At 39.1% G+C, this 15,305-nt stretch overlaps 1 protein-coding gene and 1 long non-coding RNA gene across 2 annotated transcripts; one reads left to right on the forward strand and one right to left on the reverse strand.

Moving 5' to 3' along the window:
- Positions 1–1,446: 1,446 nt before the first annotated feature.
- Positions 1,447–2,349, reverse strand: LOC146465488 (uncharacterized). Its single transcript, XR_014868236.1, has 2 exons — positions 1,999–2,349; positions 1,447–1,748 (listed from the first exon to the last, which is right to left on the reverse strand). It is a non-coding gene; the product is annotated as an uncharacterized LOC146465488 (long non-coding RNA).
- A 493-nt stretch (positions 2,350–2,842) lies between these two features.
- Positions 2,843–9,065, forward strand: LOC146465489 (uncharacterized). Its single transcript, XM_085128418.1, has 2 exons — positions 2,843–4,189; positions 6,890–9,065. Exon 1 carries the CDS (start codon positions 3,037–3,039, stop codon positions 4,171–4,173), a length of 1,137 nt encoding a protein of 378 aa, XP_084984544.1. The 5' UTR covers positions 2,843–3,036; the 3' UTR covers positions 4,174–4,189; positions 6,890–9,065.
- Positions 9,066–15,305: the final 6,240 nt, after the last annotated feature.

The following is a 15,305-nucleotide window of genomic DNA, read 5'->3' on the forward strand; positions in this document are numbered from 1 at the left end:
TCATTCTTCCCCAGTCATCTCCACGCACAATATACATTGTAGGAGAATAAAGGTATTAAAATAACGGAGAAAGGGCCAAAACAGAAGACTAATACTTAGCCCTAAAGATGGAAAAACAACAACAACAACAACAACAACAAAAGAAACAAGGTATTGGTTTTCAAGGGAGAGATTATATAATATACGTAATAGAACATAAACACGGACTGAAAACTATTAGTGAGGACAACAGAATGGGAAAAGTAGAATTTCAAAAGAGTTTTCTAAAATAATTTCTTGTAAGGTTTTGTTCGAAAATTTGGAGGAATGTCTTTCCAGAAATACTGTCCAATAATAGAAGGACAAAATTTGCGGAAGGAAGGAATCTCAGTAACAGTTCTAGTTAGTTAGTTCTGTAGAGGCGCTACGAGTAGCATAATTACGTTGCTCTGATATAAAGGAAAATGAGAACTTGGAAGATTTCTTGTTTCCCGATTAATTTTCTCTAAAGAGTCATTGGATACTCGTGTACACTTTAGACGAGTGCGCTGAATCGCCGGCAGCAAGATTGAGTGAGTCGGCGGTGGCTCCCTGCGACTTATTTAATTTCCGCGAAGGAAGTCTTAAGTCCATGGTCGCTAGTCCAAAGTCCTTAGCCGGGCTTTCGCACAATAACACCCCCTGAACGTACCCAAAATTCTGGCCATCGCTTACTCATAATTTAAAATAATTTGCAATAAACTTTTAAAAATTAAGAGACAAAAGCGAATGGGTTTGAGCACTGGCACCAGAGAGGGTTATGTATTTTGTTTGTATTGTTTGTCGATTACATTTCTTTTCACACTATACATGAACTGACATAAGCTTACAGTCTGCTTCAAAACAACATATAATGGCTCGATCAGGAGATCTCAAAAAGCTCTACGGAGCTTTTGAAAGAAGATTTCCATACTTTCAGTTTACTAAATGTTAATTTTAGCAGACGAATGCAATATTTTGAACGATTTTCAAGGTTGTCTCTTAAAAGGGTTCAGTAACATCTTCGAATGCATAAATTTGATTTCGCACATACATATTAAACTTTTGTCGACACTTTTTAAAAGAATTATAGGACTCCGCTAAACTTTCATGAAAATTTTTAAAAATTATTTTTTCAAACGTAAGGATTCAGACCAACTTTTTTATGGATCGTGTATTTTCTCTTGATAATATTTATAATCGCCGGCGGTAAGACTGAGTGAGTCGGCGGCTTCCGCGAATTCCGCGACTTCCGATCGACTTCCGCATGGGAAGTCCGAGGTCGTTAGTTCAAAGTCCCTCCTGGCTTTCGCACAATAACACACCCTGAACGTACTCAAAATACTGGCCATCGCTTACTCATAATTACAAATAATTTGCGATAAACTTTTAAAAATTAAGAGACAAAAGTGAATGGGATTGGGCAGTGGCACCAGAGAAGGTTATGTATTTTGTTTGTTTTAAATTTAATATTGTCGATTGCATTTCTTTTCAACATGAACTGAGATAAGCTTACAGTCTGCTACAAAATAACATATAATGGCGCATGGCAGAGGAGATCTAAAAAAGCGCTACGAAGCTTTTCAAAGAATATTCCCATACTTTCAGTGAAATAAATTAATTGTAGCAGATGGATGCAATATTTACACGAATTTTCAAGCCAGTGTCTTTTAAAAGGGTTGAGTAACATCTTAGAATGCATAAATTTGATTTCGCACATTCATAAACTTTTTAAAAATAGAAGAAAGATCCTTGCAGTTACTACGCAAATTAGGCAGTTGCGAAAAGAAAGCCTGAAAAAAAAAAAAAAAGAAATTCAGGTTTGGACGGGATTCGAACCCACGCCGGTGCAGTGCTCTACCAAATGAGCCATCAAGCCAACTGGGAACTGGTTATATTGTGAGTTCGCAATATAGCCGTGAAGGATGAATAAATAAATGTAAATATATGAAACATTTATTTTGAACTGCGGATGAAAGATCAAATAGAAGAAAGATCCACGCAGTTACTACGCAACTTAAGCAGTTGCGAAAAGAAAGCCTTTTGTCGACACTTTGTAAAAGAATTATAGGACTTCCCTAAACTTTCATGAAAATTTTAAAAATTATTTTGCAAACGTAAGGATTCTGACTAACTTTTTTTATGAATGGTGTATTTTCTCTTGATAATATGTACAATGTATTTTAATACATTTAAAAATGGTAATTTTACGCAAAATTGCCAAAGATTGACCAATCGCAGAATATTTACGTTCCCGGGCAACTTGATCAATGTATGATATTTCGGCAGGTGAACTCGTCATTTTCGTATACTTTACTTGTTCAAGCAGCTGTCCATTTATGTTTGAAACATTTTGGTTTCGTAATCGATAAAATCTCTAAAAAGTGATAAAAAGGACAGGCTTCTTAGGCACTCCATGGAGGTCTTTAAAATCGTGATCGCTCATTGCATGCCCCGACAACCGTCTACGTAAGCTGCCCGTTTTACAGGTAGTTGCCACGCATCACTTCGGAAGCTGGGACGTTATTTGAGGGGGGATGGGATGGATGGGCCTACCTTGCTAGCAGAGGTTCTTTCTGGCAAGTCAGCATGTACGAAGTCATTCGCGTCCCTAGTATTTCGTGCAGTCGCTTGTTTAGAAAACAACAACGTTCAAAGACAGCCGTAAAAAGAGTAGCAAATATAAGAGACAAGATAGAAAAACCTTTGCTTGCATTTAAATGTTCTGAGAAACAAAGCAAAGAAACCTGCCCTCCCTACTCTTGGTATAAACGAATACGCGGGAGGCTACCAAGCAATTTGATTTAGTGGTGAAGGATTTCTCTGACTCAAGGTTTCTGGTGAACCAGAGCCTAACAGGAAAAAGTACGTGGGTCGAAACCAAACCACACTACCCTTAATCTCAAGGAAGTTTTCTTAAAAGTTGATTATTCATAGTTGGAAAGATCCGGAAAGACTCGTCAACCGCTCAACCTTCACGGGTTCTCCATTTAATCATTATACGACTCGAAATTTTCAAAGGGAGTCACTACATAATCAATGCGTTCTTTTGAAGTCGCCATGACAAGGCTTAAAATTCTCCTGTCCGCTGGCTTTGCAGTGCTTTTGGTGCTGTTTTATATGAACTTCTACCAGTATGATTACTGCAAAACTGTTCCACAGCCAGCTGACGTTTATACACAAGTGCCCCAGGAATTACCGACGACAGTTAAAGTCGAAGCGCCATCGGTGCAACCTCCGCGTGGTCTAGTTTACGTGTACGTATTTAGCGGTCGGTGGAAGTATCTTCGTATTTTGCTTCCATACCTCTACAGAGAGCTTCGACAAAACGGCGGTGTGGTTGATAAGGTGGTTTTCGCTATGATAGGATACACAGAAGAAACACAAGGCAAGCTAAAGAACTTCTCAGCGACTGCAAACGGTATTTTAAAAGAAGAAACCTTTCTGTTTGCCTATTTCAAGAAAGATGTCACGACGGGAAGAATAAATTTACAGCCATTCTATGCCAATTTTCACTACCACGTCCTTCAGCGTCTCGTTGAGAATCCTTTGGATGTTTATTTTAAACTGGACGATGACATCGTGTTCCTGCGTCCAAACGTTTTTGGCATCTTGCTAAAGAACAAAAATCCGAGCGATTGCTTCATTCATTTCGCAAACATTGTTTCCAACTGGCGATGCAACTGGCGACATGATCAGATGGGTCTATATGCCAAGGAAGTCAATCCGAAAGGACTGAAAATCGACTATCATCCTAACGGGGATTGTGGGTGGAGAAGAGCCGATTGCGCCGAAATGGTACTTCGTGCGTTCGTACATTATTACCATAAGAATCAAACAAGTAAATACCTGTTTGCCGGGCGAGACCACACCACGGATCGGCTGCGTTTTAGCATTAATTTCTTTCTTATCGATGCAGGCCTAATAGATATGAAAAGAATGTTACAGATGGGAATGATTGGCGATGATGAAGACTGGTGGACAGTTAGATACTCCAAAGATGCCCCGCATCCTAACTGTATTGTAGGCGAAGCTTTTGTTGTTCACTTCTCTTATTTCACAACAGAAAAGAACATGCTGGACTTGGGTTTGCTGAAAGAATTTGAAAACATTGTTCGTCTTGAATTAGGTACGAGTTTGCCTAAAATTTTGTGGAAAGCTACAGACTTTTTGTGAAGGCCCAGAATCTATGGTGCGTATGTTTTTATAGTATTTACAGAACAGACAAATGCCACTTTATGGCCAAGTATTTGGTATAAATTTAGCACAAAGATTGTGCAATTCCAGAAAATATCCTTCCTATCCCCACGGCAGGTTTTTTGTTTTGCACCCCCTGTCCCCCAGAAAATTCCAGTTTTGCTTCATACTAAAATTTTGTCTTTTAAGACCCCCCTCCCCCTAGGAATTTCCAATTACCTTCCATTGGGTGGGTATGGATTTTTTTCTGGAACTGCACATTAGATGGCAAGCTTGAAGTTTCTTTCAGCCGAGAGTCAGTAGTCAGTAGATTATTTTAGCATAGCCTGGTCGCCAATCTTTTTAAAAAAGCTTAACCAAGCAAGAGGGTTAAGTTTCTAAAGACACTGCGGTGCTGTGCATCGGTGGGATGAGTTGAGAGCATATGCAGTGTTTGGTTTTATCAACAATGTTGGTAAGGTAATTTTGCCATAGTAAAGTGGTGATGTCTTGAGTGTTAGCCCATCAGAGCCAAGGAGGTCTTATGCTCAAAAAGTCAGCCCTTGAATCTCTTTACTGTGGCCAAATTACCTTATAAACTCAGTTGATAAAACCAAGATAAATATTCGTTTCACCCCAGTATTTTCTTTCTAGTTAGTTGGTTTGCTGGTTTTGCAGGTGTCCTTGCTTGGCTCCCTCAGGGCAGGCTAATTAAATAATTATTCCGTGAGTGCACATTGGATATGAGATGATAGATAGCCAATGGTGTGCATAGTGCTGAGTTGGGTATAATCATCTTTTAGTATAATTACTCACAGACAGGTGATTATAGAGATTCTGTTGATCTGATTGGTCGAGGATTGCATCATATCCTGCTATAATCACCTTGCGCGAGGTGATTATAGTGGGAGCACTAACTTTCAAAATGGCGCTCAGCTATTTGTTGACATTTCTGAAGAAGAAGTAAATAGGATGAAAGAAAATGCAATTCTGAAAGGCACTAAAGATGCAGCTAAGTCCGAGGTGATACTTTTCAAAGGCAAGAGATGAAAATTTTGCTAATTGTAATAAAAAACTCTTGTATTTTATTGCATGTTGTCGATCTCAATGACTTAAAATGAAGACAACAAATTAAGTTAAATTTGAGCAAGATTTTCTTTATTAACAGAATGATTTCACAAACAAAACGAGTTTAAGACAGAAGTTAAAAGCATGGAAGTAAACAAGATGAATGAATGTCTTTGTAAGTTTTACGTTTCAGTGATGAGAAAAGAAAACAGTTTTTATAATCTGAAAACTAGTTTGTTGTCGGTTCGAGCAGCAAAATATTTTCATCTGCGACAACCGTGTACTTGTTTAGTGAAGCCAACAAATGACTTAATTCCTACCCGAAACAGCTTATCTTCGAGGGCAATTTATAAACGTCCGTTAACCGGCGAAGCCATCATGTCAACAAGAAATTGTGCAATAAAATGCTATCGTTAACACTTGTGATCCCAGCTCGAGTTTTACACCAAACAGCCTGGTTCATCTCCATCTATTTTGGTAAACGGGTCGGAGAAACCCAACGTTCATTCACAGAAGTCAGTGCTTCGTCTCAATGAAGCGGCAGTTAAAGAATACTGACAGGACATTCTGCTTGAGGCCGTGTGCAGTTTATCGATTGCGCATGTGATTTTGATTGAGCATGTGATTGGCAGACTGCACGTCTCTGTTCATTGACGCGTGACAATTTGAAACAAAGAAACAAAATCAACATTTTTTGGACGGTACTTGTTTTTCTCTGATAATCACCTGAGTAATTATACTAAAACAATTATTCGCCTCGGGCTCAGTAAATATTGGTGAATATTCCCTGAGACGAACCAATATTTACTTCGCCTTCGGCGAATAATTGTTAAATAACCAGCAAAGACAAGGGAAGTAATTATTGTTTTATTAAAAACTACCAAGAAATATTACTGCATCTTGGTGATTTCATTTTGTAAGAATGACCAGAAGACAATTTAATACCTGCTTATTTCATGGGTATGGTATAATGGCTGATGTACCATGGCCACTAAGCCAATCAAAATTCTGGAATTGCATTTTCCATTGATCTAAGTTTTTAACAACATAAGATGGCCCTTGTGCAGCCAATTAGGTCATGACCTTTGCCTAGTAGTCGATCACGGATGCTACATGTATATACACTAGTGGTAGTGGATGTGTAGTAGACATCTAAAGTATATCATTACACCCTTTGTACACAGTTTACGGTCAAAATGCCCCCAAGACAAAACACCCCCAACAAAACGCAGAATACAGATAAGACAAAACACCCCCTAATTGGAAGAAATGACACCCCCAAAGTCAGTTAAGCAGAGAGTGAATAATTCAGAGGTTTAGTTGTTTTGTTTGTCATAGCGTATTTGTTTACTTGCTTGAAGCTGTAATAGAAAGCGGGCTTGTAGCTTCTCACTTTTAGAATGAAGAATATACTTGTTTATTTTGTTTGTCTCTGGGGGTGTTGTGTCTTACAAATGAAGGGGCGTTTTGTCTTATTTAGGGGGCATTTTGACCAGTTACCTTGTACACAGTCAACTAAGTTGTTGAAACGAGTTTGGAAATATACAGTGCGTACATTTTTGTACTTAAGACATACAACAGACATTTGAAGTTTGTGTTCATACGCTTTTTAGCAACATTCAAAAACATCTGCTTTTTTTTTCATCAGGGTTTCCAAACACAAGAGAAAAGTGAACATTCAAGTGCTTTTATTGTTCTCATCACAGATGATTTAGCCCTTTCACTCTCATAAATCTGAACGTTAATTCTCCTGACTGGTTGCCATACATTTCTTTTTAAAGTTAGTTCATCACCTTTTTGATGATTTTCTTTATTTTCGTCACCTGTCTGGTTGACACTGTATTGATAATAAGGAGAAACTACGTTCTCGTAAATCCTGGGAGTGAAAGGGTTAATTGCACTTCAGCAAATTTGGCCAAAGAATGTATGCACAAAGGCCCCCTCTCCACTGATTATGGTCTTGGTTTTTATTCTGAATAAAATCAGGGCTTTTGTTAAGGATTTGCCTAGGAGGGACCAAATTTAACTTAGCAGGGACCACATGGTACATGTAGATTTGCTCTCATCCTTTTGTATACAGTGAAAAAATAGCTGGGACGAAGCATATAATAGGCAAGTAATGGTCCCTGTGTCCCTGCTCTAACAAAAACCCTGTATAATGACAATATATTAATAATAATATATTTAACAATTATTCCACTAATGCGCGTTACATATAAGATGATAGATAGCCAATGAGACGCGTAACGCCGAGTTGGCTATAATCATCTCATATCCAACAAGCGTGAGTGGAATAATAAGTTTTATTTAAAACAATCAAGAAATTTTGCCAGATTTTGCTGATTTCGCTTTGCAAGAACAATAATTAGACAATTTAATGGTCTCTGTTTCTCGGGCATGGTATAATGGCTCATATGCCCTGGCTGCTAAGCTAATCAAACTGCTTGAATTGCGTTATACAATGATCCAGCTTTTTATAATAATAATAATTATTCACTGAGACATCTACTATGCATTTTAAGTAAGAATGTTTCCTTACATGTCTTACTTTGTTTAAGAGACCGCAGAAACTGTCAAAGGTGGTGTTTTGTTTTTCTATAAACTGAACAACCTGGGATTCAATGACATTCTTTCACTGGCATTTTGCTGGCTGTAATAGCTGGCTGCTGCTATTTAATGACAACCATGATTGTAACTATCATTGACTTTTTAATGGGGACTTAGGGAGATTTGCCTAGCAACAAGGGGGAAATGAGGGAAGTTTGTTTTCTTGTGCCTTACCCTGGGCAAAAAAATAGGGGCCTTTGTAAAACAAGAAGCCATGTCGTTATTGCAAATGACAGGCAAACAGACCACTGTGCATGAATTTTCCAGTGCCTCTTTTGTGCCACATGCTCTGAAGGGCTTGGTAATGGCAGATTCTTTCAGCTAAGGCATTGTCATGCAAATCGATCCAATGGTCAATCCAATGTGATATATGCGAGGCATTGTACCACAGTGTCAAACAAAGATGATGCTGACCATGGAAGGTCTGGCTGCTTAGACTGTTTTGATTTCTAACTTTGATCTTTTTATGTCCCGTTCCAAGAAGGGGAAATTAGCACTTTTGAGGAGGAACTTTACAAAGTCCCCTCCCTTGGCTGGGTACTCCCTCAAGGTATGGCTGATGATAGGCAGATTAGACAGTATATGTGTATATTAGATGTTGGGGAGGGGGTGGGACGGGGGGACAAAGCAAGTTAAATATTAAGCAAGTTCAGTCATTTATTTCCCATTCATCTTGTTTTTCTTAGTTTAACTTTGTAATTTTCTTTTTTTTAACTTGTTGTACTTGTGTTAGCCCTGTTAATTAGTCCGTCTCTGCCATGAGTTTATGTGGGTTAGTTGATCCGACGTAAGCTCTCTCGATGAGTACTTAGTTGCTCTTAGAGCAGATGTTGTGTTCAAATATTGTTTGAATAAAAAAATAAAATAAAATATATTAATTACTTGCACGTTGTCAATTACTTACAGGGCGACATAATGGTGAGCTGTGTATACAAGTCCAGCTCCTTTACTGGGAAGTTTCTTGAATTTGTAATTTGCTTTAAGTGACTAATTAACAATGCTAAGATATACTGAGGGATAAATTTTCCAATGTTTTAATAATGGACAGTTAATTTGCAAAGAATTAGGATACAAACAGCACTATTGGTGATTATTGTGGTAATGTTTGAATAAGTGTGGTTGGAGCTCCCCTCCAGATTTCTTGTGTTGGTTTGTTTTTGTGACATTTTAGATAGGTTCTGCTAACATGCACAAATAAATAGAATCTTTTCGTTGAATGATGTCAGTTTGATCTTTTGTCTGGTAGATGTCAAGGTACAGGGGTGGGGACTCTTCTCCTTCTAGGTGTCCAGGGATGATTAATGTTGGCTAAGGGAAGTGGTCAAAACTACTACTCGTTCAGCATCAAATGTATATATTGATTACAAAAGGACAAATTATGGGAAATTTTCACTAAAATACAGGGGGGCGCATATTTGGAATAATTTACCAAATGAATAATTATTGAAATCATTACAAGGTTATAATTCTTTTAAGAGAAGCGCAAAGGCTTATGTGCAAAATCAAAGTATCTTAGGTTATTAGGTTTTTAGTTTTGTTTTAGGACAAAGCAAGTATTAGAAGTAATCTATCTTGAATTATAATAAATCACCATCTGCCCTGTAAATATTAGTCTAAGCTTGAATAAGGGGATCTTCATAGAAAAGCTCATTGAGCTTGCTAAGATCTCCTGCCATTATATCTAAGTTAGCAGTCATAAGATTCTATTTGATTGTATTTATAATATAATGGACAAAAAAAAAAAAAAATAAAAATAAAAAAAAAAACAGGACCCACCAAACCACACAATATTATAGTCTCTGCCTGCATTCTCCCCCCCCCCCCCCCCTTCAACCTCAAAAGATGGTGTCTTTGTTGCACAGCCAACCCTCTATTCAGCAGTAAAAATGACAATGGCATTCAAACCTCACTTTTTTGTTTATTTAGCAATGCTCACTTTTGCTAGCTGAATATTTGTGTCAACTCAAATTTCAATGTCAATACAATTTTGTTGGTAATGTTCATGAGATAGGCGGTGTCTTCGATAACCCCACTACCTTGGACAAGGTGGGTCCCCTTTGAACAAACTTGTTATAAACAGTTACTAGTGCCTGGAACACTAACACGCAAGCTAGCTGATGTTTCTGATACAAGCTATTTTAAAAGTGAGCAAATACCGCGCATCTGTGTCCGCGTGGACAAAGAATTCCAATTAATTTCGAATAATATTGCCTTGCATGCAAATGATCTCAAACGTGATTTCTTATGCATGCAGTTGGACGATTGGAGGTTTACTGAAAAACGTCAGTAGAAAATTAAAACCAATGATGCACAACGATGATACTTTCATCACTATCAAGGCGAATTAAAGTGACTGTTTCTTCGTGGTTTGAATATAAATGAGTGAGAACAATATAATAGATATTTTGTTTTTGTTTCTTTTGTGATTATGTGAATAACTTTGTGCGGATGGAGTCAGCTGACAATCCTTGGGCAGCAAACTTGGGGTGTGTCTACAGCCTGTGCCAGTGCCAGTTGTCATCTATTCAAATGTGGTCTATACGACATGGACTATGTCGGTTACACCGACGTGTTGCCGATCACTGTCACAGTCTATCGAATTCCTCAATTGACGAGCACATTCACTATATGAACCTATATCCACGGGATGTTAAAACCGAATGTAATAAATGTGTTATCATCCTACCCCTGGCCTTAAACCAACTTTGAACGTGCAAACTGACTCCATCCGCACTAAGCTAAGCTAAGTGTAAGTTATTTACATAATCACAAAAAGCTCTATTATTAATATAGTTTTCACTCATTTATATACAAACGACCAAGAAAACAATCACTTTGCCTTGATGATGATGGTAGCATCATCGTAACGTCGGACAGCCTTTGCCTCCCAAAATTATTTGTTAGTCAGACAACATTAATGCAGAATTTAATTAAAGTAAAATGGCAAGCCTAGTAAAACACGAAATAATGACTTTCAATGTTAACGGCTTCACAAGCGGCCTCCGGCAAAAATATAGCAGAGACACCCAACGACAGTTTTCTCTTAGACCTTTGAAACGCTATTTTAGACTATCTGAAGTGCATTTAAAGCTCTGTAGGTTCATTTTAGGCTGCGCTATAATATTTTAATCTGTTCGGTCATTCTAGGGGAACTTCAGTCTTTTCGAAATTACTATGGCAATTTTGTCCATTTCCCCAAAACCTTAGGTCTTATTTCCTTTCCGAAAATTTTAGCTGACCTTTTTTCGGTACCCGAAACGACATTCTTATCAATCCGAAAACACTAAGCCTTAAATTTTTCATATCAAGAAAGTTCGAGGTGAAAATTCCTCTCAGAAAATTGTAGGGGATTTTAAAAGGACCTTCCGAACAGATAATTTAGTACGGAAACGATCCGTTGGGTGCCCTTAACCTTGATATAGTGCTAATGCATATGCATCAGACAATTCCAGCTGTGCCTCCCCCCCCCCCCCCCCCCCTGCAATAGTGGGGCAGTTTCCCACACTTTTTATTCCGGGGGTCGGGCATTAGCCTTCCACCAATTCACGGTACCTACTCTACTTACTGTTTTGTTCTTGCTTTTGTTACATCCTCCAGCGCAAAGTTTATGATCTTAGCAATTGCTTTTTTCCCCCTGTTTTATTTTGAATAAAAAAGTATAGGGATTATAGGTCATTTGTGAACTACATCGTAGGTCAGTTCCCGTCAGTTCGTAAACGGAATGTTATCCTAGTCCTTCGAATTTCGCGGACCAGTTTCGGAGTTATTTTATTTTATTTTTTTTCAAGATTTTGCAGTAAGATCGAATGTGACATTTTAAAAAGAATGGTACAAACAAACCACTCTGGACGGCAGTTCTGCCAAATGGAAAGCACAATTTGCTAAAAGAAACCTTTCCAGACTAGTTCCCAGGCCGTATACCGCTCATCAAGCCAGTCGAGCTTCACGTTACAGGCTTGCGAACCAACTCGACAGTAGCGCGTCAACTGGTCACGTCACATTCGACTTTATGCTACTTCAGGAACGAGTACTTGTAGGCGATCTACTCAAGAGCTATATATATACAACTTTGAATGATTTTCACTCGCTGTCTTTTCGAGCCAGCCATCCATTACAGTCACGGGGGCGGGCGCGGATTTAAAACTATTTAACAGACAAAATGTTCACTACCATAAATTCGAGATTTACATTGTATTAAATAGCCACGTTGTTGATAACTTTGGAAGATTAAGGAACGCATTGGGCACGTTTGCACGTTAAAACGATCACCAATCGATTCGAAACGGATCTGAAAAATACTTCATTGGCTAAACAATTCTCTGGGTGCCCCACAGACGAAACTTTTTTGGAAAGTGGCGGACACCAGGGGAGCTTTCCAAGTTAGCCAAAATTTTCGGTTCGAAGTTTCCAGGTCAAATGGAAACGTTTTTCTGTCCAGTCGTTACAAACTAGTAATGTCATTAAATAGTAAAAGAGTAGAAACTCTGTAGATGCGTGACACTTGAATACAAAATATATGAAAATAAACGTAAAAACGTTAATAAAGTGTCAACTGAGTACATTAGTACAAACGTTTCGGGCTGAGCCCTTCATCAGTGTACCGAAAAAGGCGCGTTGCGCCATACAAAAAACCTAACCGTTAATGTAGTGCGCACGTAAAAGAATCCTCATAAATTACATTTAAACCGTAACTGTAAAGCGAGTGCGCGCGCACGTGGAATACGCGCGCAAGAAGAAGAAATAAAAATAAATATAAAAATAAATACAAGAAACTAAAAGAAACTAAAAGAAATTAAAAGAAATTAAAATTAATGTTAAGTCCGCTTGGCCTAAGTGTGCCAAGCGTGAAGATCAGCTTCATTTCCTGCCGCTTTCGATGGAGGTTGTTCCCCGTGCACTGCTTGACGCCGCAGACCATGATAGTGGGAGGTGGAGTTAAAATGTTCATCTACGGGAAGCCCAGGAGTTCGATTGCGAATACTGCGCAGGTGCTCACTGACGGAAGCGTTCACGTATGCGCCTTCCAGTCTCTCCGATGTACATGCTGGTACAACGGCGGCAAGTGATACAGTACACAACATTCTCAGACTGACAGTTGAAACAGTCGCGGATGGTGTGTGCTGTTTTGGGTCCATGAAGAACAGTCTGAGATGTTATGTACTGGCATGTCTGACAACGGGGACGACGGCAGGGACTGGATCCAGCAGCAGAGGGCTTGTAGGGCCATCAGTGGAATGCACGAGAATATCTCTGAGATTTCTGTCACGACGATATGAGACGAGGGGCGGCTCAGGGAAGATTCCACATGTTTCAGGATCCGTTGACAAGATGTTAAAATTGTCCAACAAGATTTTTCTGATTCCAGTGTTGAAAGGATGGTAGGTCAATACTAGAGGCACTCTGCTGTCAGTAGTTTCGCCAAGGCGTGTTGGGTTTAGAGCTGCGTCCCGCGAGATGGTCGCGAGCCTCTGTAGATCGTCGTTCAGGCGCTGCTCCGGATAGTTTTGGGAAAAAGCTTCTCATTTCCTCCGCTTTGTTATTGAAGTCGCGCGTCGTCATTAGAACAGATTCGTCGGAGACGGAGAAACTGGCTGTAAGGGATTGCCTGTTTGTTATGGGTGGAATGATGTGTGGTGGACATAGTTATGTGTGTCAGTCTCCTTGTAGTATACCGACGTTTGTATCCCGCTGGCGTTAACAGAGTTTTACGTGCGCACTACGTTAACGGTTAGGTTTTTTGTATGGCGCAACGCGCTTTTTTCGGTACACTGATGAAGGGCTCAGCCCGAAACGTTTGTACTAATGTACTCACTTGACACTTTATTAACGTTTTAACGTTTATTTTCATATATTTAGCAATGTCATTGGTTGATAATAAAAAAAAAAATTTTACGTGGTGACGCAATGATGGCGTAAGAAGACAAAGTCGATTTAAAAGTGCTTACAACATAGCCAGTCTTATATTAATGTCTTATTAATGCTGACAGGTATATATCGGTGAAACAGGTAGACAGCTGGGAACCAGGATCACAGAACACAGAAAGGAAGCAGAAAAGATCTCTAACAGAAATTTCACAAGAACCACCCGCAGAGCTTCTACCAATGAACACCATAAATCAGCCATAACAGACCACGTCTGTCAGAACAATCATATTATGAATTGGGAAGCAAGTGAAATAGTTGAGCAGGACGGCGACAAGTTTAAGCGATGGATTAAAGAAAGCATATGTATTAGATCGAACACTCCTACTATGAACAGGGACGAGGGAGCCTATCAGCTTTCTCCCATATGGACACAAGTGATCTCCACCCCCAAACCAGGGGGGAGCGGGCGTCTACAGAGTGACTTTGCGCATTTATCGCAATAATCAACACCTTCAAAAGCCTATATTTAAGGCTTCTGACACTTTTCATGCTTTTCAAGTTTTGATAAAGATGGCTGACAGTCATCGAAACTGTCAGCATTAATAAGACATTAATATAAGACTGGCTATGTTGTAAGAACTTTTAAATCGACTGTTCACTTATCTAGCCTAATGAATTTCTTCAAGAAGAAGACAAAGTGTTAACGGATTTTGTGCAGATGGAACAAGAATTTCCCTTCCAAACGAACAACTGCAGTATCTCCAATTGCCATTCGTATTTTTCCGACAATTTAAATTTCCGTTTGATCCGCGCGAACCATTTACATCATAAAGGGGTACTGTCAAGGCGACTTTGCTGGTTTCTTAGTCAAAACTGCTCAAATATTTGCCAAACAACCGTTCGGTAACATGAAATTGCTCTTGCAACACCGGGAAGAAAATATTTTCAAAGGTTTTTATCGTTGGAAGAACGAACTATAATCAATATTTAGCGACGTCTCTAAAATATAAAGGAAGAATTTGAAAAAAAATTTGTTGCAATCCACTTCCATCCTTGTCTTCCGCAGCCAAAGATAATTAGTACTAGTTTCTGTACACTAGCTGGGTTATTGTTAATAAAAGTCAACCGAAAGTCAACCACTATTTTAACGATTTCATTGAAACAAATACGTTTTCAGGCTAAACATTTTGACACTAAAAGTAGGCGACACTGCCCCTTTAACCCAGGCTCGTACCCAGTCGCTATTTACGTGTTTTGTGGGGTGAGAAGATTGAATACGAGGATGGATTGAAGCGCGCAAAGTGCCTCTTCCCATAACACTCCGCGCGCTCCAATCCATCCTCGTATCCAATCTTCTCACCCCACAAAACACGTAAATAGCGACTGGGTACGAGTTTGCCTTTAACCGGTTCCCCTGCATATTTAAGATATGCGGGTACATTCAAGTGTTAAAAACTGATGTTGGGCTTAACTAACAGGAACTTTTATAGAATATTGTAGCGGGCAAATTGTTGGCAATATGGGCCGTTGTATGGATCCGCCTTATCTGCCGTATGGCTCTTGTACTGCCAAGCTGTTCTACCCTTCAACAC

Source organism: Pavona decussata, unplaced genomic scaffold, assembly GCF_977016875.1.
Source record: "Pavona decussata unplaced genomic scaffold, jaPavDecu1.1 SCAFFOLD_156, whole genome shotgun sequence".
Classification (NCBI taxonomy): domain Eukaryota; kingdom Metazoa; phylum Cnidaria; class Anthozoa; order Scleractinia; family Agariciidae; genus Pavona; species Pavona decussata.

Excerpts from the sequence above, each read along its gene's own strand:
- LOC146465489 (XM_085128418.1), top strand. The coding sequence starts at position 3,037 with ATGCGTTCTTTTGAAGTCGCCATGACAAGGCTTAAAATTCTCCTGTCC.